The following is a 22379-nucleotide window of genomic DNA, read 5'->3' as shown; positions in this document are numbered from 1 at the left end:
TCGCGCGGGCGGTTTGCGTTAGTAAAGCGTATTTACTTCGACCTCTGTAATGATTTCTCACCGTGTTCCCCACCGAATATTGTCGGTGTTCTGGCTCTGGTCCATCTTTTTTCACTCATTTCACTGCAAATGACCTTTGACCCCCGGGCTTTGAGATTCCTAATTTAACGAGCGATCAGCAAGTTCAGATCGCCATTATCGAAAACGAACCGCCATACTGCAAGTTTCCTACGAATTACTACGAGCTTAGGATTTGAAAGTGCTGCTAGCAGACAGATGCAGTGACTCGCGTGACCCACCGTGAGTATAATCCCTACCCTCCCAGTAGTATGTCCTATGGTGTTATTTGAACGTGTCTAACAATGACTCCAAACGGATGACTGTCGCCATATCTGTCGCCCTACATCGGATTAATCGTGTGCGAAACCTCTCAGCATCCTCCAGCCTCCTCACAAACATGTAGCTGCAACAGTATACAGTGTGTCATCGTGTCGTGTCGTCAATGAGATGTCTCATGTACGTATCGGTGTTAAATGCTAGGGGCAAGGAACCTACAGGCAGAACCTCACCGTCAGCTGCAGCTGGGTAATGTCGAACAAGCAACGCCATAACTGTAACATATGTTTTGAGCTAGAGTATAAAATGCATTTTTGTAATGATCGTTAGTAGCGAATCTGTTCAACCTATTCAACCCGCAACGCGAAGTCGCATAACACAAGCCTTCATCTCAATGCGGGGCTTCGGCCCTGACGGAAACAGAGAATGTTGGTTCGCATGTAAAAAGAATCGAACAAACAAGCATCAATCAATGAACAGTGCAAAAAAGCGATCTTTAATTTTGATCGTTAAGATCACTAGGCTGACTAGTTAAGGAACTAGATTGCAATTATGCCCCATATCTCCTCCCCATTCGAAGACTAAGCCGTACTGGGTGGTGTAGAAGAAAACCGTATAGAATACATAAGAAACAAACAAATGGGTAGTCGCGCAATCAAAAATCAACTTTTCTAAAGATAAAAAAGATACGGATGAAATATGTTTTCTTCTACGCCAAACAATAACCTAAAGAAATATACACCAACAGGAAAGGTCAATGGGGAGGAGCCGAAGAAATAGAAAAACAGCTGCATATTGTGCTTGTGAGGTGGTTGAAACTTGTTCATAAAGAATGCAGACAAACAAACAATGAACAAACAGAGGTCGCAATCCATTGCACAGTAGAAGTACTAAGTTTAGGGTGTAGAAGATGCGGGTACTGTTGAGAGGGGTTTCCTCTCATTCAAATCACTCCGGTAATGGCGTTTGCAAAAGCTGCTTAGCATAACGTCGACCGAGGCGGATCCAAGATGGAAGATCGATACTGCGAACGGGAAGTTGAAAATGCCTTTTTAGTATGGAAAACAAAACGTTAAGTAATAGTACGTGTCTACTAAACGTGCACCTCTGTCAGCATGATCCAGATCGAATGTGTGTGGAATGTGATGGAGTACAAGGATACGGATAAAAAAAACACACAAAGTAAAATTTGCCATTTACAACTCAGCTAGCAAAAAAAAGGAAAAAAAACCGGTATAGAACGAAATCTGCTGAAACTAACTGATAACAACAAAAAAAAACGATAAGCTAACATTTTTTTCTAAACAAAACTTAATCCGGACCGGCCAATATTTCAATCTACATAGAATAGAGAACGCAAACAGGATAAACGTACAGCAGCGTGTAAGCGAAGCAAAAAAGGGGTGACAACAAAACCAACCAACAGTTTAACGATAGTATTTTGCACTTTTTTTCTAATCGAAAGCCATTTTTTGAAGTCTGCATGCGTGATAAACGGGAAAAGCACCTAAGACAAACACGGATGCTGATTTGTAGCTAAAACCATTATCTAACTTGTTGAATAATTTTGGCAGAGATTATTTATTGCATTTGACACGTTCTGCTTTTTGGTCGTACGTTCGTTTCGATTGCCTTTTGACTTTTTTGAGACTTTCTTTTGACTGTTCCCTCATTCTTGGCACTAAGATTTCATGGCACTAAGTTCAACATAATCATTTTTCTGAATTAAGCCACTCAGAGAAGCTCGACGTTCTTTTCCACGTGTGCATAAGAACAAGATGATGCTTTAACCCCAGGCAGACAGGGCAACGAACGCAACGGTACTACAGGCACCCTTTTGTAGCATTATTGGCAACATAAGACGTATAATCTCTATCTATCCTGTGTACTCAAATGTGTATTCCCACTCACTCCCTAGTGCCCCTCGGTATTATGATATCGTTCGTTTGAAGCTTTAATGCTGGATGCATTTATCGTTTCCAAACTTTTGTCGCAAAATAGCCGGTAAACTTGTGTGAGATTTAAGCTTATGTGTATGTATTTATAAATATTTTCCTCGGTTTACCACCTCACCTGTTTTTTTTTTTTTTTTTTGGTTTTGAAGCGCCTTTTTTGGTCTGCAGTATTGTGTTTCTTTTTTTTTCGATACAATTTATTCGATACATTTTTCTACACGCGGTATTCGTATTCATAAAGGCAACAAAATATTTTAACATCGTCAGCGCTGCTTATGCATGGATGAATAATGAAATGAAATTAAAATTTATGTTAACCTGCATTGTTACAAAGTTATAATGACGTAAGCAAACAATTTAATTTAAAATCAACAGAAAAAAGTATATACTTGTGTATTATAGGAATAGCAGCTAAATATATTGTCTTTTTACAAAAAGAACTTCTTGCCAGGAGTTTTCTGTTGGTTGGGCATACGATTGAATACATCCGAAAGAATGTTTGTAGTAATGTTGCATGTTTAGATAATTTTTCATTAAAAAAAGTCACAAATTTTAGTTTCAATTTAGCTTCGCAAACGGTTATTTTGAAATGCTTAGAAAAAAAAACCCGTTCTCGAAGCAGATTCATTCGAACGTTCGAAAGTTCTGTTCGATTCGAGAATTAATTTTCGAAATAGCGTCCATCTTCGAAGACTCACAGTTTTGACAGTTCTCAACATAAACAAATGGCAGGCAGTGTTATTGTTTTGTTGTCGTCCATGTGTCTCCATGTGTCTTCAAGGAGCTCGGAATCCAGCTTTCTTGCAATTAAACGGTGTTTTATTTGCGTGAATTAAGATTAAAATCGTTAAAAATGTGTGCTTAAATCAAACTAATTAACTTTAAAACGAATCAAGGACTTCGTGCACGTGTTCTCTATCATCATGCCCAAAGCTAAATCGAACCCGAAGAAACCAACTAAAAACATTCGGAGCGTGTTAGCCCAGCCATTCAAAAGTGTCTGGTAAGTTATCAGTAAACTCGCTCTAGCATATCTAACAAAGGTTTGGTCTGTTTGTTTAATGCCAGTGAACAGTCTCGTGAGATCGTTCGGAAAGCTAATCGCTATCGGTTTTTGATAATGTATGTTCGCTGATGGCAATAATACATACCACCCGTGATAGGTGGCGCAATGATCAACTGCTTAATGTACCATTGAATTGATACGTAATCATCTAATTTCGCTTGCTACATACTTTCGTATCTATTTTCGTAGGCCTCGAATTCCGGACAATGATGTCGAGCGGTGCACGGAATTACTTCAAGGCGTAGACAGGTACGGTAACGAATCGTCATCTTCTGCGATGCATTCGACTAATATGCTGCCTTCTTTTCCACCAGTAAACACATTATTAGCGGCTGTAATAACGTCATCAAGTTGCTCGAAAAAGGTGAAGTTGCAGCGTGCTTTGTGCTGGACAGCTTCCACCCACAAATGTTGGCCAAACTTATCATTCAGATGGCCCGTAAGCGCAACCCCAAGGTGCTTGTACTAGCCCTACCCTCGTTTCCAAAAGGTTGTTACCGCAATAGTGTGCTAATGGCTATCACAAAACCGAAAGTTAACGATGGCCCAAACTTCGAGCCGGTGAAGGCTTTGCTGAAATGGATGAAAAAGGTATCGAAAGCCAATGGATTTATAGCAGAAAATCCCAAGAAAAAGGTTGCACACAACCGGAACAATCCATTACCGAAAGTTAAGCCACCCAACGATGAACCAATGACCGATGCGGAGGTAGCAAAGCTATACGTTTTCGAACCAAGGGACGCAGAGGCGCAAGGAAAAAAGTCAAAAAAGCGTGTTGCAAATGAAGCGGAACATTTTATTTCCTTTTCCGATAACGCTAGCAGTATTGTTGTGTCTAAAAACGAATATCAACAGCAAAATAACGAACCTCGCAAGAAACCAGTCACCGATCGGAAACCGTCCAAAGGAGAATCGTACATACCCCTGACCGTGAATCGTGTTCAAGGCAACCCTAATCGTGTCGAACATAAGAAGAAAAGAAGAACGCAATAAAAACATACCCAAGCCCTCGAACGTTACCCACCCCTCTTATAATGTAGTTCCTTCCGCAGGTCGCCGCCTTCTACAAAGCCCACACGCGCACATAGTCCACCTGCAGCGATGCTTCAGCGCTTTCGTTCTCCTGCAGCTTCCACGTCGGCAGCCAATTCGAACGACCGTTCCAGAAGTCGCGAAGTGCCGTCGGGGACTGGTTTGACCACGGTTTGTTACCATTGGCATTGGTTGCGGGTGGTGTATCGGGGAAGAATCCGTTCGTTCCACCAACGGCGAGGTTCATGATGATGTAGAACTCCTCATCGAACGGTGCCATCTTACCGCCGGTAACCCACGGATTGGGTGTATTCGGTGCTCTCTGATCGAATGCGCCCAGCTGCCAAAAGTTACCGTCCACCTGCATCACCTGCTCGTCGTCGACCAGGAAACGCATGAACTCGGGCGTCCATTCGAGCTGGTAGCGATGGAAACCTTTGTTGAAGCCCTGTCCGGATGGCGAGTACTTGGCGGACGTTGCCATTTCGTACCCGTTCAGACCGGGATACGGACCAAAGTGCAGCGTCGTTCCGATATGCTCTACGCCCAACTGATTACCGTCGACGCTGTAGTCGAGATTGCCGCGGCTCTCCATTAGATCGATTTCGCCCGAAGCCGGCCACGTACCGTACTGGTTCATTTTCGGCATCAGCCACAGCGCTGGCCACAGCCAGTCACCGGTCGGTAGTTTCCACCTTACCGTACTTGAAGTTGAACGAGTGAACCGTACGCACACGGGCACTCTTGATCGGGTTCAGGTAGTTCGTCGGATTGCCCTGTCGCTCGCAACCATAGTTGGCAGGATTCGTGCAGCTACGTACCATAGAGAGCGTGTAAGTGTGCATGCCACCAAAATAGAGCCTTAGCTTGCTGTTTACTTACTAATCGTACGGAGTGCCACCGTGGATGTTCAAATTTCCACTCGACAAAAACTCTTCACCAGCATCATCGGCCAACAGCGTTGGACGGATGAAGAAAATGCCATCCTTCACGTAGGAATTGCGTCGACTGTTCAGGTAGTACTGGAACTCCCAGTTCTATCCGAAATGTACGAAACGAGAGTGTTGCGGTTGAGAGAAAGGAATTTACCTGGCAACCAATGCCCTGAGGCGAACACATTACTTACACCACCTCCACCGAGCGTATTCTCATGTTCCCATCTCGCCAGATCCAATCGATCGAAGTTGTCTTCAAAGATGAGATCTCCGGAGCAGAACGCACTACGCTTCACCATCGTCCCGCTAGCCGTCGTTACCGACGGACGTTCACACTCCAGCGGTGCCTCACCGTCCGGCTGTTTTGGACGATCCACAACATCTTCCGAATCGCCCGCGTACGCATCAATGCACACAGCAATCAGTGCCGCCGACAGTCCCACTATAATTACCAGCAACGGTATCGTTTTACGGTCGAAGAAGGACCTCATCGCGTTATTGATGTGTTTTTTCGACGGGCTAATATATGAACACAGGAATGTAGGCTACTAGGAAATCCTACCCTACCAGCAGCCACACTCACTCACGAATGGAGACACTCACCGGGAGGTGTTTCGTATTTATATTTCTTACGCGACCGTGGTATCCTACCCTTTTCTCCGGTTTAGGTTGCCGATGACGCTAAACACGGCAAACCATGTTATCGCGCTAGAAGGTGATAGTGACCATTGAACGACCAATTCGATTCCCAATAAACTCTATCTTATCGACGTTGCGTGTGATAAGTTTTGCGGTTTACCTCCACGAGAGAGAAGCATGGGGCCAAACGAAGACCAGCTGTGTGTAGCTGGTGGAGTAACAATCGTGGTACACTTAATCCACCGCCTAGCGTCACCGTGTGCCACGCATATTATCTGTCTCATTAGATTACAACGTCCTAAACAGGATGGTCCGGCGTACTACGGTGACTGTGAATAGCAGATGTGATGATCGATCTTTAATGGCTATTTGATAAGGCCAAATTTCTTCCCACGTTATTTTTTTCGCTTCAATTTCGCTAAAACAATACAGCCAGAGCTGTTGGGTAGGTGCAACCCGTGAAATAATGGTTTCGCAAACCTGCCTGTTCACATAAATGGCGTAACCCGCCTCAGAGGTATGCTTGATCGAATATGTTTGTATCCTTACATTACTGACACAAATAGTATTAGATTGAGCTTTGGGGACACGAGTCTCTTATAACGCGTTTATTTGAAACCATCGTGTAACAACAAAATACTTTTGATTTAACACACTTTTTTCAAACATATCTTATACGGATCAAGCTCAATCGTCGGATTTCACCTTCCGGGAACTACCATTGAGGGCCGATTTTCCACCATTCTGCTTTCGCTGACAGTTCGCCGATTCCGTGTCGCGTCCGTCGGCCACACCACCGACCGGACTTCCCGATATGTCCTGTTTGCTCGATGCGGCCGACTGTGCAGCCGATTCCATGGCCGATTCGAGTGAATTCTCAGCCGATGCGGATGAGCTCTTGCGATGTCTGACCGGTTTAGTGTTTCCGTGACACTTGGCAACAAAACGCAGCTCGGCCATTAGTTCCTCACGGAATGGTACCTGTTGTGGACGTGTGAGGGAATGTGTCAAGCGCAAACAGAGGAGTAGGAAGAACAACAACATAGATTACTTAATTAATTTTACAATTTTTTAAAACGACGATGCTTCTAAATGCCCAAAACGGATAAATGCTCTCTTATGACAGTTTCTAGAGGCCTCTAACAATCTATAATGTTGTAAGTAATTACTATTCTTCTAACATAACTTAACATAAACAGGGACTAAAGCTAAACCACGCATAATTAAAAAGCTCACACTCCATATTAGTAACGAAACAACTCATGTAAAGAAAACAAGCATTACCGTTTAAAGAATCCATCTAAGTACGATTCAAAAAGATGGCCTATTCCGATAAATCGCTATGCAATTGAAAAAGAGTTCTTACCTTGTGCAAGCAATTCACAGCAAAGACTGTCATGCGGTTAGGGAAGCGAAACAGGATGTAGTAGTAGTTACCTTGTGCCGCCTAGCTCGGTGTGCAATCACGAAGAATAGCTCACAGCAGCCAAACAAGCTGGCAAAGGAGCAACCGACAAAGAGGACGAAAAATACGCCACCCACATTGTCCATGCCAAGCTCCTCGGCACCGTCTTCACTAGTGCTTTGCTGTGGAAAGGGAGGTTCAGAGGGTACCAGACAAACAGGGTTTGGTTGGGGTTAAGTTGGTGTTTTGGAAGAAGGGTGGCAGCTAGAACAGGGACGGTTCACAGTCTTCTCTCATGAGTGAGATGTGTGAAAAAGTGAAGGTTTTGCAGGGACAAAAATTCAGGAAATTGAAGCAGATGGACAGAGAACGTCCTGAATAATTCTCTCGCTTAGTAATCGTAGGACAGCGTAGGCAGAATTGGTTCCAGCCATTTAGGTTGGTCTAAAATGTTGCTTTTGTTATTTCTATCGCTATCATTTCTTGCTACTTCTACGTCTAGTGCTACCACTATTACTACTTGCGTTATTTAGTATGAGGATAAAATTCCTGCACAACCAAGGAGGAAGCTCAGAGGGTGGGAGGGGGGGGGTTCTTGTAAAATAGTGCCAGGGAGCTAGTAAAGAGTAAACCGTAAGTTTGGAGCATATAATTTGCAGGGCTGTTCGGGCTGGTTTGGGAAAGCCGTCTACTGTTGGAGAACAGTAAAAAGTTCCGAGTCAGTTGGGATTGGGACCGCGCGCCCAGACCCACCTTCAATTCGCGTGTACGACGGTGAACGTCACAAAGCATCTCGCAGAAGCTGACAAACAGCGCCGCGACACAGCCGACGATCAACAGGACAAAAACACCACCAACATTGGCCAGCTCCAGTGCAAGTGCACCACCCTCCTCCATTGTGTTCTAAGGGAGGACACGAGCATTGCGAGAAGTTCGTAAACGAAGTTCGATCAAAGAATATTCGCGATCGCGACTCCAACAAATTGAACCTTCTAGGGAGAGAGAGAACGAACCGAAGGCGAAGGATGGACTCGTAACTTACCGAACAGGCACCACCACCACGCTTTTCCTTCCACCATTTGCGCTTCAGCGAGGTCAGCACACCTTGCTCCTGCAGTCTCAGTACAGCTTCACTGAGCGCACTGCGGTAGGGAGAATTCTTACGCATCGCGATCCCGTAACCCTTATCATCGAGCAAACCGCCGATCTGCGTAACGTCACACTCCCGCTCCACGATGTACTCGATCGAGGTTGACTCCATCAGAAAGGCGTAGTTTTCCGTTTTGACACGCTGCAAGCCTTCCGGATTGGATGAGGTAAGCAGATCCTGGTTGGCCATCATGTACTGGTACATCTTGGCGTACGTCCCATACTCAGCGTCCTTGAAGAAACTGATCGTACTGCCATCACGCTTAGCACCGTACTTAACAGTACCGCCAGCCGCTGCCAGATCCTCTGCATTGTTGATGGGAGATACAACCTGCTCGACAGTCAGGAAAGCGGCCAGATTGGCGGTGTACGACGAAACCATGATGAGTGTAAAGAACCACCAGATCGAGGCAACGGCACGTGTAGCTGGAGCCCTGCGATAGAGAGAGTTCTGTTAGGCAAAAGGATCATATTGTTCATGTTGTTCCTTGAGACGCTTACTTAGGAGCGATTTCGGAACCTTGCTGCAACAAAGCACCGATCGTGAACCACATTGAGTTACTGAAACTGAATTGGTTCTCTAGCTCTTCCGGTTCTTCGATGCATGGGTACGGATTGTCCCATTCTTTCGGTGAGATGCGTCCGAGCACGAACAGTGACATCGACACCATCATGTAAGCACCGCCAAGGTACATCCACACCTGCTTCGAAAACGGTGACATGAAGGAGAACAGGGACGGTGGTTCTTTGGTCGGTTTACGGAAAAGGATCGAGATGCCCAGGTTCATGAAGGGCATGGTGAAGTCGACGGCACTCTCGCGATCGGATGTGATCGTAAGATCGGTGATGGCAAGATCGGCACGCTGCAAGAAGAAAGCATTTACGTCACCAAATCAATCCCGTACTCTGAGAGCGAGTCGTTTCGTTTACCCATTCGAGCAGTTCCTGGACCATGCCATTCCACTTTTTCGTATCACGATTGAGCGAACCGTACACGCCATCCTCCTGCAGTATGAAGGTGTAGTTAAAACCGAGCATAAGCGAAAGCTCGTGAATGAGATCAACACCGAAGCCTTCAAACCGCTCGTTGCCGGAGAGTTTAATGGGCGAATCCTTTAGCATACCGTACGGTGGTGACTGTAAAAAAGATGGCTTTAATGTGCTTATCATCCCTGAGCATGGTAACGTTAACTTACAATAGCAGTCAGCACGATGAAGGTACGATTCTGAAGCGTTCCGTCGTCAAGCGCTTGCATAGTTTGCTCTTTCTTGCGCGTAAAGTTGAGCCCCTCGGTCGAGTTCCACACTCCCACTTTCTCTAAACCAGCCGGTCCAAGCTCAATAATGTCCAGCAGAAAGTCGGACCGATGGCCCTGATGATCGAACTTGATGCTTCGCGTCAGTCCGTGGATAGTCGAGCTCTTCATGTAGTTGATGACGCTGTACCCATTCTTCCAGGTTGTAGGATCATCACACTTGAGCGACATAGGTTCCAGCAGTCGCGGAGGATCGCTACCGATCAGATGCTTGAGCGCTTCGGCAAACAGCAGCACCGCATCGTACATGAGCGCCGTCTCTACGCGCATTTTCGCCGGGTTTAGACCGTCGTGCAGTTCGAGAGTTTTAGCGATCTGCGATGCATTCAGGAACTCGGCCACCTGCTTGATTTTGTCCTCTTCGGGATCGATCAGCCGAACGCCGGTTATGTTGGTACCACTGTACTGGTACGGCTCGAGATCGATCGTGTGCAGATCGAGCGAAGTTATGATGATCTGATGGTGATCGGTCAGCAAACCCACCTGCTGTGCCTGTTTCAGCACTTCCGGCATGGAGTCGATCGAACACGCCAGAATGATGCGCTTATCCTCGGACAGCTTAACTCTCCGCAGCACGGCCCGATAGTTTCCGTTGAGCCGTAGATCAAGCTGCCGCACTGTTACTGTGTATCCCTTGGGATCGTACATTTTGAGCAGATCGGCAATACTGGGCAGCCAAGGACCGGATTCGTAGAGAATGGTAAAGTCTTTCCATTCGAACGCGACTATTAGGTCCAAAAATACACGACCCATTATGTGGGGATGCGGGTGCAGGTTGAGCGTCGGTAGCTTGGTGTATGCGTCCCATCGGGTCTCGATGTGGGGCATTTCCTTCTCATCGCAAACACTCTGCACGTGCACTGCCGATTTTGGAGAGGAGGGGCCAAAGATGCCTGCCACGCCTGTCTGCAAGTGGAAGATCGGTGAAATTAATTTTGGAGACATAAAAAACGATATTCTTCTAGCTTTTTGTTGGGTTTACATAGGCTTTCTTTGCTCAAATTATCTACCGCAAACTCTCAAACCAATTTATTGATCAGTGAATTGCCTCTCACTTGAGTTTTGATTGATCTTCGGAGTATCGCGATCTCTTGATCATAAATGATCTTCCGGAAATTTGATTGAGTGTGCTAAGAACATTAAATCAAACACTTTACCATCTCCCTCCGAGCCGAAAAGGGGTTTGAGGTTTATGGCCCGAAATGAAGTGCAAATCGCACATGTGTTTGAAGTAATGCCTCTGATCATAACCATACTGAACAATTTATTTGATTATCTTTGCCTAAAACATAACAGACAGTTCCTTGCTACGGAGCATTGTTTATTTTCCACAATACAGCTTTCTGGTTTCATGTTTGTATTTGAGCGCGTGTTTCAATTCGTTCCGATCGTTTACATTCGATTTCATTCGATCATTAAACAGATGACCATTCAATATTTATTAACTAGCGGCGCTTGCTATAACCACACTGTAAACAAACGATCAAAGTTTTCAAGTTGCTGTAATTTGCTTACCTTCAGAAGACGGCATAGCTTCTTGGATGCGTCGAATGGATCACCGTACTTAACTTGCACTGCTTGTCCCTCCAACTGATAGTTTGAGTACGATAGCTTCTCGTTGTTGACAGCTTCTACGGCATACTGGAATGCAAGCTCGGCATCTTCCGTAGCGCCATCAAATAGGCCTCCTGTGGGTTGCAGATTTAAATACACCAAAAAAGTGATAATAATGATTTAATGCTTTAAATTTAAAGCAAAAGATTCATCTAAAGCTTACTCTTTTTACTCAAAATTATGAATCTTAATGTTCAAACTGATTGTACTGTTCACTCTTTGAAGGTCGATTTTGTAATACTTGTATACACTATAGTACCACTAATTCTGCGGCACAACGAAAAGCGTTGTTTATACTTGTCACGCTTCTTGTTTCCACCATACGACGATCATCATAACCGTCTCAAGAGAAGAGATGAGCTATATTAGAAATGTTTCCACTAAACGCATTTCCTCCGACCCATCTTTTATTCACACTTCGCATCCCGGCCGTCAATGATTTATGAACGACCGATGTCTGAGCAATGGGTGGCAAGCGTCGTTGCACGATATTTTACCTATTTTTGGGGCGGAATGTGTTGAGCTTCTCGGTTTGACGCGACGAGTGCCTATCAGGCAACACGGAATGAGTGCCAGTCGGGCTACACTTTGTACAACACACACACACACTTTAACTTTGAATAAAGATTCATTCCTGCATCAAGCGTACAAGCGTCTACACGTCTTTTCCTTTGGGTGCAACAGTCCACTCGCTTTTTCCGCTTTGTTTCTCTTCTAGTTCAACAGGTTATGGGCCCAGCTCAGTGTGGCCAGTTCAATTGAAAAGTGCGCGACGCGGTTCGGAATCACAGTGATTTTTTCGGCGTGAAAAAATTAGGACATTTCCGGAAGGTACGCGGTGCGGTTAAGGAATCGTGTGTTTTTCGTGGTGAAAGAAAAAATCCAACCGGGAACGGTTCGGCACGAGCAAAAATGGTTTTTTCGAAAGTGGGTGTCATCCGGCTGAACAACCGAAACTATCGGTCGTGGGCTTTCAAAGTGCAGATGTTGATGATGCGGGAGGGTACGTGGACGTACGTTGACCCGGGTGTCGCGCCGACACCGGTAACTCCGGAGTGGACGGAGGGTGATTCGAAGGCGCGGGCGACCATTGCTTTGTTGGTTGAGGATAACCAACACAATCTCATCATGACAAAGAACACAGCGAAAGAGACATGGGATGCGCTCAAGGCACACCACCACAAAGCCACTCTTACCGGGAAAGTTTCGTTGCTGAAAGAGATTTGCAATGCAAACTATCATGAAGGTGAGAATATGGAAGATTTTTTATACGGCATGGAAGATCTCTACTCTCGGCTGGAGAATTCGGGTGAAAAACTCTCGGCGAACATGCAGGTGGCCATGATTTTGCGGAGCCTTCCAAAAGCATTTGACGCTCTTACTACCGCTTTGGAAAGTCGTTCCGATAAAGAGCTAACGATGGAACTTGTGCGGGCAAAGCTGATCGACGAAAGTGAGAAGCTGTACGGCGGAAAGGTGCAGGAGGAGCGAGTGCTGAAAGCGAAAAGTGAAGCAAAACCAGGCGCGTGTTTCTTTTGTGGTCAATCTGGCCATAAGAAACGGGACTGCAAAGAGTTCCTGAATCGGAAGAGCAGCGGGGAAGGCGAAAAGAAGAAAAAGAATAAGCCGAATAAAAAAGAACTAGTGAAAATAGTGCGCGAAAACGACACAAGTTCGTTTACGTTCATGGTTCGTCAGCCTGAAATTCGCGGTAACGATCGGTCGTGGCTAATCGACTCGGGTGCTAGTTCGCACATGTGTAGCGACAAAAGCGCGTTCACGGTAATGGAACAAAGCTTGCGTTCAAATGTTACCGTCGCAGATGGCAGCGAAAATCGCGTCGAAGGTGTTGGCGATTGCCTGATCAAGTGTGCGGTTGAAAACGGCGAAATAATTGAAATCACGCTACGGGGTGTGTTGTATGTCCCTACGCTGGAGGGAAACATGATTTCAATCGGTAAACTCGCGGAAAAAGGTGTGCGTGCAGTTTTTGACAACACCGGGTGCAAACTCGTTTACGGAAATACGATCGTCGCGGTCGCGGATAAAGTGAGCGATATGTATTGGTTGCGAATTGCACAGGATCGAGTGATGAAATCAGTCGTAAAAGAGCACACGAAAAATTGCCAACACACTTGGCATCGTCGTCTTGGGCACAGGGATCCAGCTGTCATCGGTGAAATGAAGCGGTACGACTTGGTGTCGGGTCTAAAAGTGGTCGACTGCGGTATCCGCTGGACCTGCGAATGCTGCATCGAATGCAAAATGGCACGCTCGCCATTTCCACCAGTTGCAGAAAAAACCTCGACAGAAGTGCTGGATATAATCCACAGTGATGTGTGCGGCCCAATGGAAGAAACGACCTTAGGGGGATGCCGTTACTATATGACCCTAATAGACGATCATAGTAGGTATACTTTCGTCTATTTTCTCAAAAAGAAATCGGAGGTCGAGAATAAGATTCGCGAATACGTGAAATTGGTTCAAAACCAGTTTGGCCGGAAACCGCGGATCATTCGCTCCGATCAGGGAGGAGAATACTTCAGTAAGGCGCTTCGAAAATTCTGTGCGGACGAAGGGATAAAGATGGAATTTACTGCAGCATATTCACCCCAGCAAAATGGTGTCGCGGAGCGGAAGAACCGATCGCTCACGGAGATGGGTCGGTGTATGCTTCGGGATGCAGGTATGCATAAGCGATTTTGGGCGGAAGCAGTCAATACCGCTTGCTACTTGCAAAATCGATTGCCGTCTGCTGCAGTAGATCGTACGCCATTCGAGATCTGGTTCGGCAAAAAACCAGATTTGACCAACCTGCGACTGTTTGGATGTGTTGGATACGTACTGATTCCGTCGGTGAAACGAAAAAAGTTAGACGTCAAGGCGGAGCGTATGACTTTTGTCGGCTATTCCGGCGAACATAAGGCGTATCGGATGCTAAACACTAAGACGGGAGAAATTCAAATCAGTCGGGATGTCCGTTTTCTTGAGATTGATGACGGATCCAAGGAGCAGACATACGGCGATCCCAAAATAGAGGATAATCCGACTGAAAGCGTTGAAATTGAGTGGTCTCTCGATGAAACGAAACAGGAAGCTAAAACCAACGTGGCCAATGAAACAACCTCCGAATCTGAATTTTACGGTTGGGATTGTTCAGACGATGGCTGGCCACGAGGTTTTTGGAACGATAATGATAACAATTGGCTTCGCGGACTGTGGGACGATGACGACACTGAAGCTGGAGCTGCGGAGCCGGAGGCGGTGCTGGATGTAATACCGGAGGCGATGCCAGCGGCTGTGCCGGTGGTGTCGAGTACTCCCGTTCGTCGTTCACAAAGAGCGACAGCTGGCGTTCCACCGGCAAGATATGACGAAGAAGTATATCTGGCGAAGGAATGTATAACCGAACCAAAAACGTATAAGGAAGCTGTATCTGGTCCTCAGAGTGCCGAATGGAAATCAGCGATGGCAGAAGAAATGCAGTCCCATCACGAAAATGGAACGTGGGAGCTAGCGGAGCTGCCGCCGCACCGAAAGGCTATCGGGTCGAAATGGATCTTCAAGTGTAAAGCGGATGAAGACGGTCATTTCGTTCGGTATAAAGCACGGCTGGTGGCGCAGGGTTTCTGCCAGAAATTCGGGACGGATTACGACCTAGTGTTTGCCCCCGTCGTAAAGCAGATTACTTTCCGGACGATGCTGGTTCTGGCGAGTAAAAGGAAGATGTTAACAAAGCACGTTGACATAAAGACGGCGTACCTACATGGTCTTCTCAAGGAGGAGATTTTTATGCGCCAGCCACAGGGATTCGAGAGCGGTAACCCGAACGAAGTCTGCAGGCTGCATCGCAGCATTTACGGGCTCAAGCAGGCAGCTCGTGTCTGGAATACGAAGATCGACGACGTACTGAAAACAATGGGTTTCATCCAATCAACGGCGGACCCATGTTTGTACATACGCGAAAAAGCGGGTAAGTCCATTTTTGTTCTCATTTACGTTGACGATGTGATCGTCATATGTAACACGGAGGAAGAATTTTCTGAGGTAGTCCACGTCCTGACACTGAATTTCACGATCAGCGTCATGGGTAACCTAAGATTTTTTCTCGGCATACGAGTTCGGCGGAACGATGGGCGTTACTGTATGGACCAACAAGCTTACTTGGAACGAGTTCTGGAGCGTTTCGGCATGCTGGATGCTAAACCGTCCAAATACCCGATGGATCCCGGCTTCTTAAAACGAAAGGAGGAGAATGGCAGGAAGTTGGATTCGCCAAAAGCGTATCAAAGTCTCATAGGGGCTCTGTTGTACGCTGCAGTGACCAGCAGACCCGATATTGCAATCGCCACGGCCATTCTGGGCAGGAGAGTGCAAGATCCATCAGAAGCAGATTGGAACGAGGCCAAACGGATACTACGTTACCTCAAGGGTACACTGGATAGTGTATTGTACCTTGGAAGCGGCGAACAGAAGCTGGAGTGTTTTGTGGACGCCGATTGGGCAGGCGACGAGAGCGACCGCAAATCCAACTCGGGGTTCGTGTTTAAGTTCGGCGGCGGGCTCATCGGATGGGGCTGTCATAAGCAGAAGTGCGTGGCACTATCTAGCACCGAGGCCGAATATATTTCTCTTGCCGAGTGTCTACAGGAGGTAAAGTGGATCCTGAAACTGATGGCGGATGTTGGCGAGCAACTGGATGGTCCAGTTCTGGTCAACGAAGACAATCAAAGTTGCATTGCGCTGACTAAAGGAGACCGAGCCGAACGCAAAGCAAAACACATCGATACGAAATTTAATTTCGTGAAAGATATGGTTCGGGACGGCATCGTGAAACTGCAGTACTGCCCAACCGAACACATGCAAGCTGATCTGCTTACCAAACCGTTGCAAGCAGTGAAACTTCGACAACTTAGGGAAGCGATCGGAATAAAATCATTCAGTGTTGAGGAGGAGTGTTGAGCTTCTCGGTTTGACGCGACGAGTGCCTATCAGGCAACACGGAATGAGTGCCAGTCGGGCTACACTTTGTACAACACACACACACACTTTAACTTTGAATAAAGATTCATTCCTGCATCAAGCGTACAAGCGTCTACACGTCTTTTCCTTTGGGTGCAACAGTCCACTCGCTTTTTCCGCTTTGTTTCTCTTCTAGTTCAACAGAATGTAGGTCGGTACATGCCGACTTTATAGCGAGAGCACCATACGTCGCCATTAGAACCGAACGAACGGAGCAATACGAGAATATGCTTTACAAGAACATTCTAATAGTAAAAACCTTCCCTTCAGACACCTACCGATTTTAATGTGCTCCACTGTTTCATCAAGATCACCATTGTAGGATTCAACTGGGATGAACAGCAACAGGAACAACCAGGCAAGAAAACGGTACGGAGCCATAGTTTTCCGTCGAGCTAATGCACTGATCACCATCGCACAGATGGTCAGTTTTATCAAGCAGCTAGTTGAACGATTTTCATAAATATATGAATAGATTGAATGACGATCACGGAAAGTGGTCTTCCTCGCAGAACAGTACAAAATTTTCCCAGGTTGATCGGACGCGGTATTTTTGATCACAAACTTATTTTCCACGCGCCAGCTCACTGGTTGCTTATATAACACCGTTGATTGTTGCTGCTGCTAGATCGCACATTCACTAGCTGTATTTTTCACACAAAATAATACTATGAAATCTTAAGCCAACATTATTCGCTGCACCAATCGTTGTCACGCAATGCACTGAAACGTGCCCATTGCCTTACCGACTGGGCACTATCGCCAACTAGTTTTCACATCACATTCCCACGTGCAAATAAGCGCTGAGTGTTTCACTGTTAGACGGAAAAGATAAATTTCCTCATCTTCCTAGATTTTTCTCGCGAAGATCGTATGAAATTCTTTTTGCACCTGCTCTACTCTAGGTCCCCAACACACGTTCTACCGAGCGAATACTACGTCCGACGCGAATAACGGCCTGCGATCGTTTAAGTCGAACATTTGTTGCACTGCGAATGTCTGGGGCCGAAGTGGCACCATGGGCGTAAATATCTTTTCTGTTAGATTTTACTGCAATGCTTTACTTTGGTAGTTTAGGACATAAAATACGAAATTTTAACATTTGATTAACATTTGACATTTGGTATTAATAGAGGAGACATGGAAATACTTGATATGTTAAAATGATGGTGCAATTGTTAAACTATTTGCAAATGTTTATTGATAAGTATTAAAATTAATATATTTGGTATATTTGTTTTATAATTAAATATAGTTAGAAGCAATTAGTGGCAGACTTTTTGTATTATTCGTTTTTTAAAAACATTTTACCCACCGTGTCTTCACGTTTTCTTGCCTCGGCTTGTAAACTATCATCTCACAACCACACACATCGCTCTAAGTAGAAAAGTGTCTCTACCGGCTGGTTGTATTTTTTCATGTTCCATTTTCACCATTTTCTTCGCTTCCTATCGCCTCGGATACACACATGTTCGAATGGATGGATGTATTTTTAACACCACGATCTTGTTCGTGGTTCATTTTTCTCAACGTTGTTTGTTCCACTTGCCGCTGTTTAAAGGTGAAGGCAAGCTCTGTTGGGCGGTGGTTGAAGGTACAGGGTCACCTAGAACGCATTTTAAGCCTCGATCATACTGAACGCAGGATGTCAACAACATTTTTGTGTATTACAGCTGAAGCGCATTGGAAGCGTAATGCTGCGTTATGCTGTCACCAAATCCGTTCCATATGATTCATGTTTGCGGTAAACTTAGCATCGGGATATTATAATATCATTGCCTTACATTTTTATTGATTTTTTTTCCTACATTCCACCGGAACATAAAACCCACTCTTACAGAGCCCAAACACGCACATAATCAACCTGCAGCGATGAATCCTTGCCACGGTTGTCAGTCATACGCCACGTCGGAAGCCAAGAGCTACGTCCGTTCCAGAAGTCGCGGGCAGCGGTCGGTGAGGTGTTGGACCACGGCTTACCACGGTTGGCATTGGTCGCTGGTGGGACATCAGGGAAGTAGCCGTTCGTTCCGCCAACAGCCAAGTTCATGATGATGAAGAACTCCTGATCGAAAGGTGCCATGCGCGTTCCGTGAATCCATGGATTCTCCGTGCCCGGTGCAATGTTGCCAAAGTTTCCACGATTCCAGAACCCAGTGCCGGCATCGATTTGGGAGACAACCTGGTTGTCAACCGAGAACCGAATATAATCGGGCGTCCAGGTGAGCTGATAGTTGTGGAATCCCGTATTCCAACCCTGTCCTGCCGCAGTGTTTTTGTACGCCGCCGTCGTTTCCCATCCATTGAGGGTGGGACTCGGTCCAAAGTGCAGCGTAGAACCAAACTGTTCCGTACCAATATGAACTCCGTTTGCGCCACGATAGTCTATGTTACCGCGAGACTCGAGCAGATCGATCTCACCCGAGGCGGGCCACGATCCGTACGCGTTCCGCTTTGGCAACAGCCAAACAGCGGGCCAAAGCCAATCTCCGGTGGGCATACGGGCACGAACCTCCATCGTTCCGTACTTGAAGTTGAACGAATTCACCGTCCGGACACGTGCGCTCTTGATGGGATTGATCAGATTCGTTGGAGAACCGGTACGCTCACATCCCCAGAACATGGGACTGGTACACTGATCGGCCGGCTGACCACCATGGATGTTCAAGGTACCGCTGCTCAGGAATGCTTCTCCCGTGTCGTCCGAAAGGAGCGTGGGACGGATGTAGAAGATACCATTTTCACAGTACGAGTTCGATCGATGGTTCAGGTACCATTGGAACTCCCAGTTCTAGCAGGAAAACACCACATGTTAAACGTGCTCAATAATGTACGCATGATGCATTTGGCTTCTACTTACGCCTCCACCACTGAGAGTATTTTCGTGCTCCCAAGTTTCAAAGTCGAGCGTGTTGAAATTATCCTCAAAGATAAGTTCCCCCGAGCAGTACGGTCCAGCACGAGCTCTAGTACCACTTGCGGTGGTTACGGACACCGAACACTTCGGGCTCTGCTCACCGAACGAAACTGCTAGCCCGGCCAGCAGCAGGGCGAGCAAAGGAATGCTAACACTCTTCATGCTTGAAACAACAGCTCGATTCCACCAGAAACTGGGACCCCGAATTTTGTCGGGTGTCGAACACTGATTAAAATGTAGACCGCCGAGTGGGTCAGTTTTATAGACGCCTCCGTACGCCGAAGGACTTACACTAATCCTGGCTTATGTTCGATAAAGATCGACACTGATGGTGCGGAGTGGAATCGATCTTATCGTGCGAACTTTAACTTTTTATTGCACCGAGGTCGTTGCAAGCCACCCCGCAAAGATTTGTGACGATTTTGTGTGCGTGTTTTTTATCGGAAGCCGACAAGAGTGTGGTTCATATTTTAGGGTAAATGCTTGGCTAGAGAGTGTTCTAGTTCAATCCATGATTGGTTCAGAGTTTTGGAAGGGCAATAACAGCATTAAGACGTGAAAAATACAAGCAGTATAGAGTTTCTTTTTTGTGGCATTTTGGAAAATCTTTACACCGATTCTTGATCAACCAGCGATAAGAGTTTTAAGATACAGTCAAACTGGTCATCCCAATGGGTAAAAAAATTAGAAGATCGTCAAAACGAATTGACAATTTTTAACCTCTTCCTTAACCTTAAATAAAAAGGTTAAGGTTAAAAGTTTAACCTTAAATCCTCGCATCGAGTAGGATTTTAAGAAAAATTATATGTTAATAAAATTATGGTATTAGTAATTAGGTGCAATAATAAGGCGCAAATGTTTCACTTTACCAGTGAAGATAACTACAAATTTCGATCATGACCAAAAGCATATCAGCAGTAAAACATCCGAGTACCGTTGTCGCACAATTTTTGCCAAAAACGTTACATTTGAAGGTTAAAGTAACATTAAACGACTATGGTGGTCCCTTGAGATAGCAGATCTTTCTTTTGGCTTTAGATCCATCTGAAGCTTATCACCCAGACTGCTATAAACCGATTCGTACCGCTTTATTCTGTCATGCATCTTTATCGGATTGCGGGCAGCACTTTTTTTTGGGCTGGCTGAGCTAATAGCCTTTCTTTGATAGGTTTCACCCCAAGTAGGGTTGTTTTGCCTTATCGCGTGATGGTAGCCGTCAATGGGCACTAAATATATTCCCGTAGTACAAACACGCGTGAGGCTCAAAAGGACGTATCGAGGCACAGCAGCGTTTCAAATAATGGACAATGCACTCACCCTTATCATGGTTGCGCGTTTTTATTTTTGCAGAGAATTACTGTACGTTAGCGCAAGCCTTTCGTAATCGCTTGTACTGTGTGCATGGGGTTAGTAACTGGTTCGATAATGGGACATATTTTTAAAAACTGCATGCAATGAGTACCTTGCACCTGGATGCCCGTCAACAACGAGTGGTGAAATCTGTTAAATCATCTGCTTTTTTATCATTTTTATGATTGAACAAAAAGTATGCTTGGAAGAATTAAAGAGCCCAAACACGCACATAATCAACCTGCAGCGATGAATCCTTGCCGCGGTTGCCAGTCATACGCCACGTCGGAAGCCAAGTGTTGCGCCCATTCCAGAAGTCGCGGGCTGCAGTAGGCGAAGCATTAGTCCACGGCTTACCACGGTTGGCATTGGTCGCTGGCGGGACATCTGGGAAGTAGCCGTTCGTTCCGCCAACGGCCAAGTTCATGATGATGTAAAACTCCTGATCGAAAGGTGCCATGTGCGTTCCGTGAATCCATGGGTTATCCGTACCCGGTGCAATGTTGCCAAAGTTTCCACGGTTCCAGAACCCAGTGCCGGCATTGATTTGGGAGACAACCTGGTTGTCAACCGAGAACCGAATGTAATCGGGCGACCAGGTGAGCTGATAGTTGTGGAATCCCGTATTCCAACCCTGTCCTGCCGCAGTGTTTTTGTACGCCGCCGTCGTTTCCCATCCATTGAGGGTGGGGCTCGGTCCAAAGTGCAGCGTAGAACCAAACTGTTCCGTACCAATATGAACTCCGTTTGCGCCACGATAGTCTATGTTACCGCGAGACTCGAGCAGATCGATCTCACCCGAGGCCGGCCACCCTCCGTATGTTTGACGTTTAGGCAACAACCAAACAGCGGGCCAAAGCCAATCTCCCGTGGGCATACGGGCACGAACCTCCATCGTTCCATACTTGAAGTTGAAAGAATTCACCGTCCGGACACGTGCACTCTTGATGGGATTGATCAGATTCGTCTGAGAACCGGTACGCTCGCAACCAAAGTACGAAGGATTTGTACATTGATTGGCTGGTTCTCCTCCATGGATGTTCAAGGTACCGCTGCTCAGGAATGCCTCACCAGTGTCATCGGCCAGAAGTGTCGGACGGATGTAGAAGATACCATGTTCACAGTATGAGTTGGAGCGATTATTCTGGTACCATTGAAACTCCCAATTCTACAAATAAAACACAAATTCACTCAGTTAACAACACAAACTACAAATAAGTTCATAAAGGGTTGCGTTTACTCCTCCACCGCTGAGCGTGTTCTCATGCTCCCATGTTTCAAAGTTGAGGAAATCAAAATTATCTTCGAAGATAAGTTCCCACGAGCAGTATGGGCCTGGTTTTGCGCTTGTTCCACTTGCAGTTGTCAGAGAAATCGCACAACGTGGTTCCGGATTTGCTAATGAAGCGGCTACGAAAATACTAAACGCAACACAAGACAAAATCATGTTATCAATTCTTGTCTAATATCACCGTTCTCGATGCGTGGTTTCATCTACGACTAAATACTGAGTTCCGCCTTCCGTCACAGACGGGCGGTATTTATAAGGCAATGATAGCTCCATAAAAATATTTTATTGATCGTTTCTGATATTGCCTGTGCATGTTTCGATAAGTCTCAACTGAAGGGAGCGCCATGGTTGA

The 22379-nt window shown here is 46.0% G+C and overlaps 4 protein-coding genes and 1 pseudogene across 12 annotated transcripts; 1 reads left to right on the top strand and 4 right to left on the bottom strand.

Annotated features, from left to right (window-relative positions):
* The first annotated feature begins 3011 nt into the window (after positions 1–3011).
* LOC118504809 lies at positions 3012–4376 on the top strand. Its single transcript, XM_036039810.1, has 3 exons — positions 3012–3294; positions 3547–3606; positions 3672–4376. The coding sequence occupies exons 1-3, from the start codon at positions 3215–3217 to the stop codon at positions 4348–4350; spliced, it is 819 nt and encodes a 272-aa protein (XP_035895703.1). The 5' UTR covers positions 3012–3214; the 3' UTR covers positions 4351–4376.
* A 6-nt stretch (positions 4377–4382) lies between these two features.
* Positions 4383–5933, bottom strand: LOC118504807 (annotated as a pseudogene).
* A 603-nt stretch (positions 5934–6536) lies between these two features.
* LOC118504806 (glutamate receptor ionotropic, kainate 2-like) lies at positions 6537–17468 on the bottom strand. 9 transcript variants are annotated; one of them, XM_036039803.1, is made up of 10 exons: positions 17216–17458; positions 16748–17137; positions 11349–11521; positions 9714–10739; positions 9448–9654; positions 9019–9380; positions 8411–8951; positions 8122–8271; positions 7401–7550; positions 6537–6944 (listed from the first exon to the last, which is right to left on the bottom strand). In XM_036039803.1, the coding sequence occupies exons 2-10, from the start codon at positions 16881–16883 to the stop codon at positions 6651–6653; spliced, it is 3039 nt and encodes a 1012-aa protein (XP_035895696.1). In that variant the 5' UTR covers positions 16884–17137; positions 17216–17458; the 3' UTR covers positions 6537–6650. The 9 variants fall into 9 exon arrangements, with proteins under 9 accessions (XP_035895696.1, XP_035895695.1, XP_035895697.1 ...); XM_036039802.1 differs by having other exon boundaries at positions 16748–17113; XM_036039804.1 differs by having other exon boundaries at positions 16748–17113; positions 17361–17450.
* A 757-nt stretch (positions 17469–18225) lies between these two features.
* LOC118506266 (beta-1,3-glucan-binding protein-like) lies at positions 18226–19628 on the bottom strand. The gene is made up of 2 exons (XM_036043169.1): positions 19330–19628; positions 18226–19260 (listed from the first exon to the last, which is right to left on the bottom strand). The coding sequence occupies exons 1-2, from the start codon at positions 19546–19548 to the stop codon at positions 18304–18306; spliced, it is 1176 nt and encodes a 391-aa protein (XP_035899062.1). The 5' UTR covers positions 19549–19628; the 3' UTR covers positions 18226–18303.
* Positions 18234–22260, bottom strand: LOC118506267 (beta-1,3-glucan-binding protein-like). Its single transcript, XM_036043170.1, has 3 exons — positions 21977–22260; positions 20978–21904; positions 18234–18333 (listed from the first exon to the last, which is right to left on the bottom strand). The coding sequence occupies exons 1-3, from the start codon at positions 22181–22183 to the stop codon at positions 18304–18306; spliced, it is 1164 nt and encodes a 387-aa protein (XP_035899063.1). The 5' UTR covers positions 22184–22260; the 3' UTR covers positions 18234–18303.
* Between the last annotated feature and the right edge of the window lie 119 nt (positions 22261–22379).

Source organism: Anopheles stephensi, chromosome 2 (genome assembly GCF_013141755.1).
Source record: "Anopheles stephensi strain Indian chromosome 2, UCI_ANSTEP_V1.0, whole genome shotgun sequence".
NCBI lineage: Eukaryota > Metazoa > Arthropoda > Insecta > Diptera > Culicidae > Anopheles > Anopheles stephensi.
The sequence above is the reverse complement of the archived record's forward strand: the minus strand, read 5'-3'. Positions and strand labels throughout refer to the sequence as shown.

Bases quoted from the DNA above. Each gene is read 5' to 3' on its own strand.
- LOC118504806 (XM_036039801.1), bottom strand. From the start codon at position 16,883: ATGGTGATCAGTGCATTAGCTCGACGGAAAACTATGGCTCCGTACCGT. The intron at 11,522-16,747 runs GTAGGTGTCTGA...TGCAACCCACAG, and splicing joins AGTGGAGCACATTAAAATCG to GAGGCCTATTTGATGGCGCT. The intron at 10,740-11,348 runs GTAAGCAAATTA...TTCCACTTGCAG, and splicing joins AGCTATGCCGTCTTCTGAAG to ACAGGCGTGGCAGGCATCTT.
- LOC118506267 (XM_036043170.1), bottom strand. From the start codon at position 22,183: ATGATTTTGTCTTGTGTTGCGTTTAGTATTTTCGTAGCCGCTTCATTA. The intron at 21,905-21,976 runs GTAAACGCAACC...TTTTATTTGTAG, and splicing joins ACACGCTCAGCGGTGGAGGA to AATTGGGAGTTTCAATGGTA. The intron at 18,334-20,977 runs GTTGATTATGTG...TCATCGCTGCAG, and splicing joins GCAAGGATTCATCGCTGCAG to GTTGATTATGTGCGTGTTTG.
- LOC118504809 (XM_036039810.1), top strand. From the start codon at position 3,215: ATGCCCAAAGCTAAATCGAACCCGAAGAAACCAACTAAAAACATTCGG. The intron at 3,295-3,546 runs GTAAGTTATCAG...CTATTTTCGTAG, and splicing joins CAGCCATTCAAAAGTGTCTG to GCCTCGAATTCCGGACAATG. The intron at 3,607-3,671 runs GTACGGTAACGA...CTTTTCCACCAG, and splicing joins TTACTTCAAGGCGTAGACAG to TAAACACATTATTAGCGGCT.
- LOC118506266 (XM_036043169.1), bottom strand. From the start codon at position 19,548: ATGAAGAGTGTTAGCATTCCTTTGCTCGCCCTGCTGCTGGCCGGGCTA. The intron at 19,261-19,329 runs GTAAGTAGAAGC...TTTTCCTGCTAG, and splicing joins ATACTCTCAGTGGTGGAGGC to AACTGGGAGTTCCAATGGTA.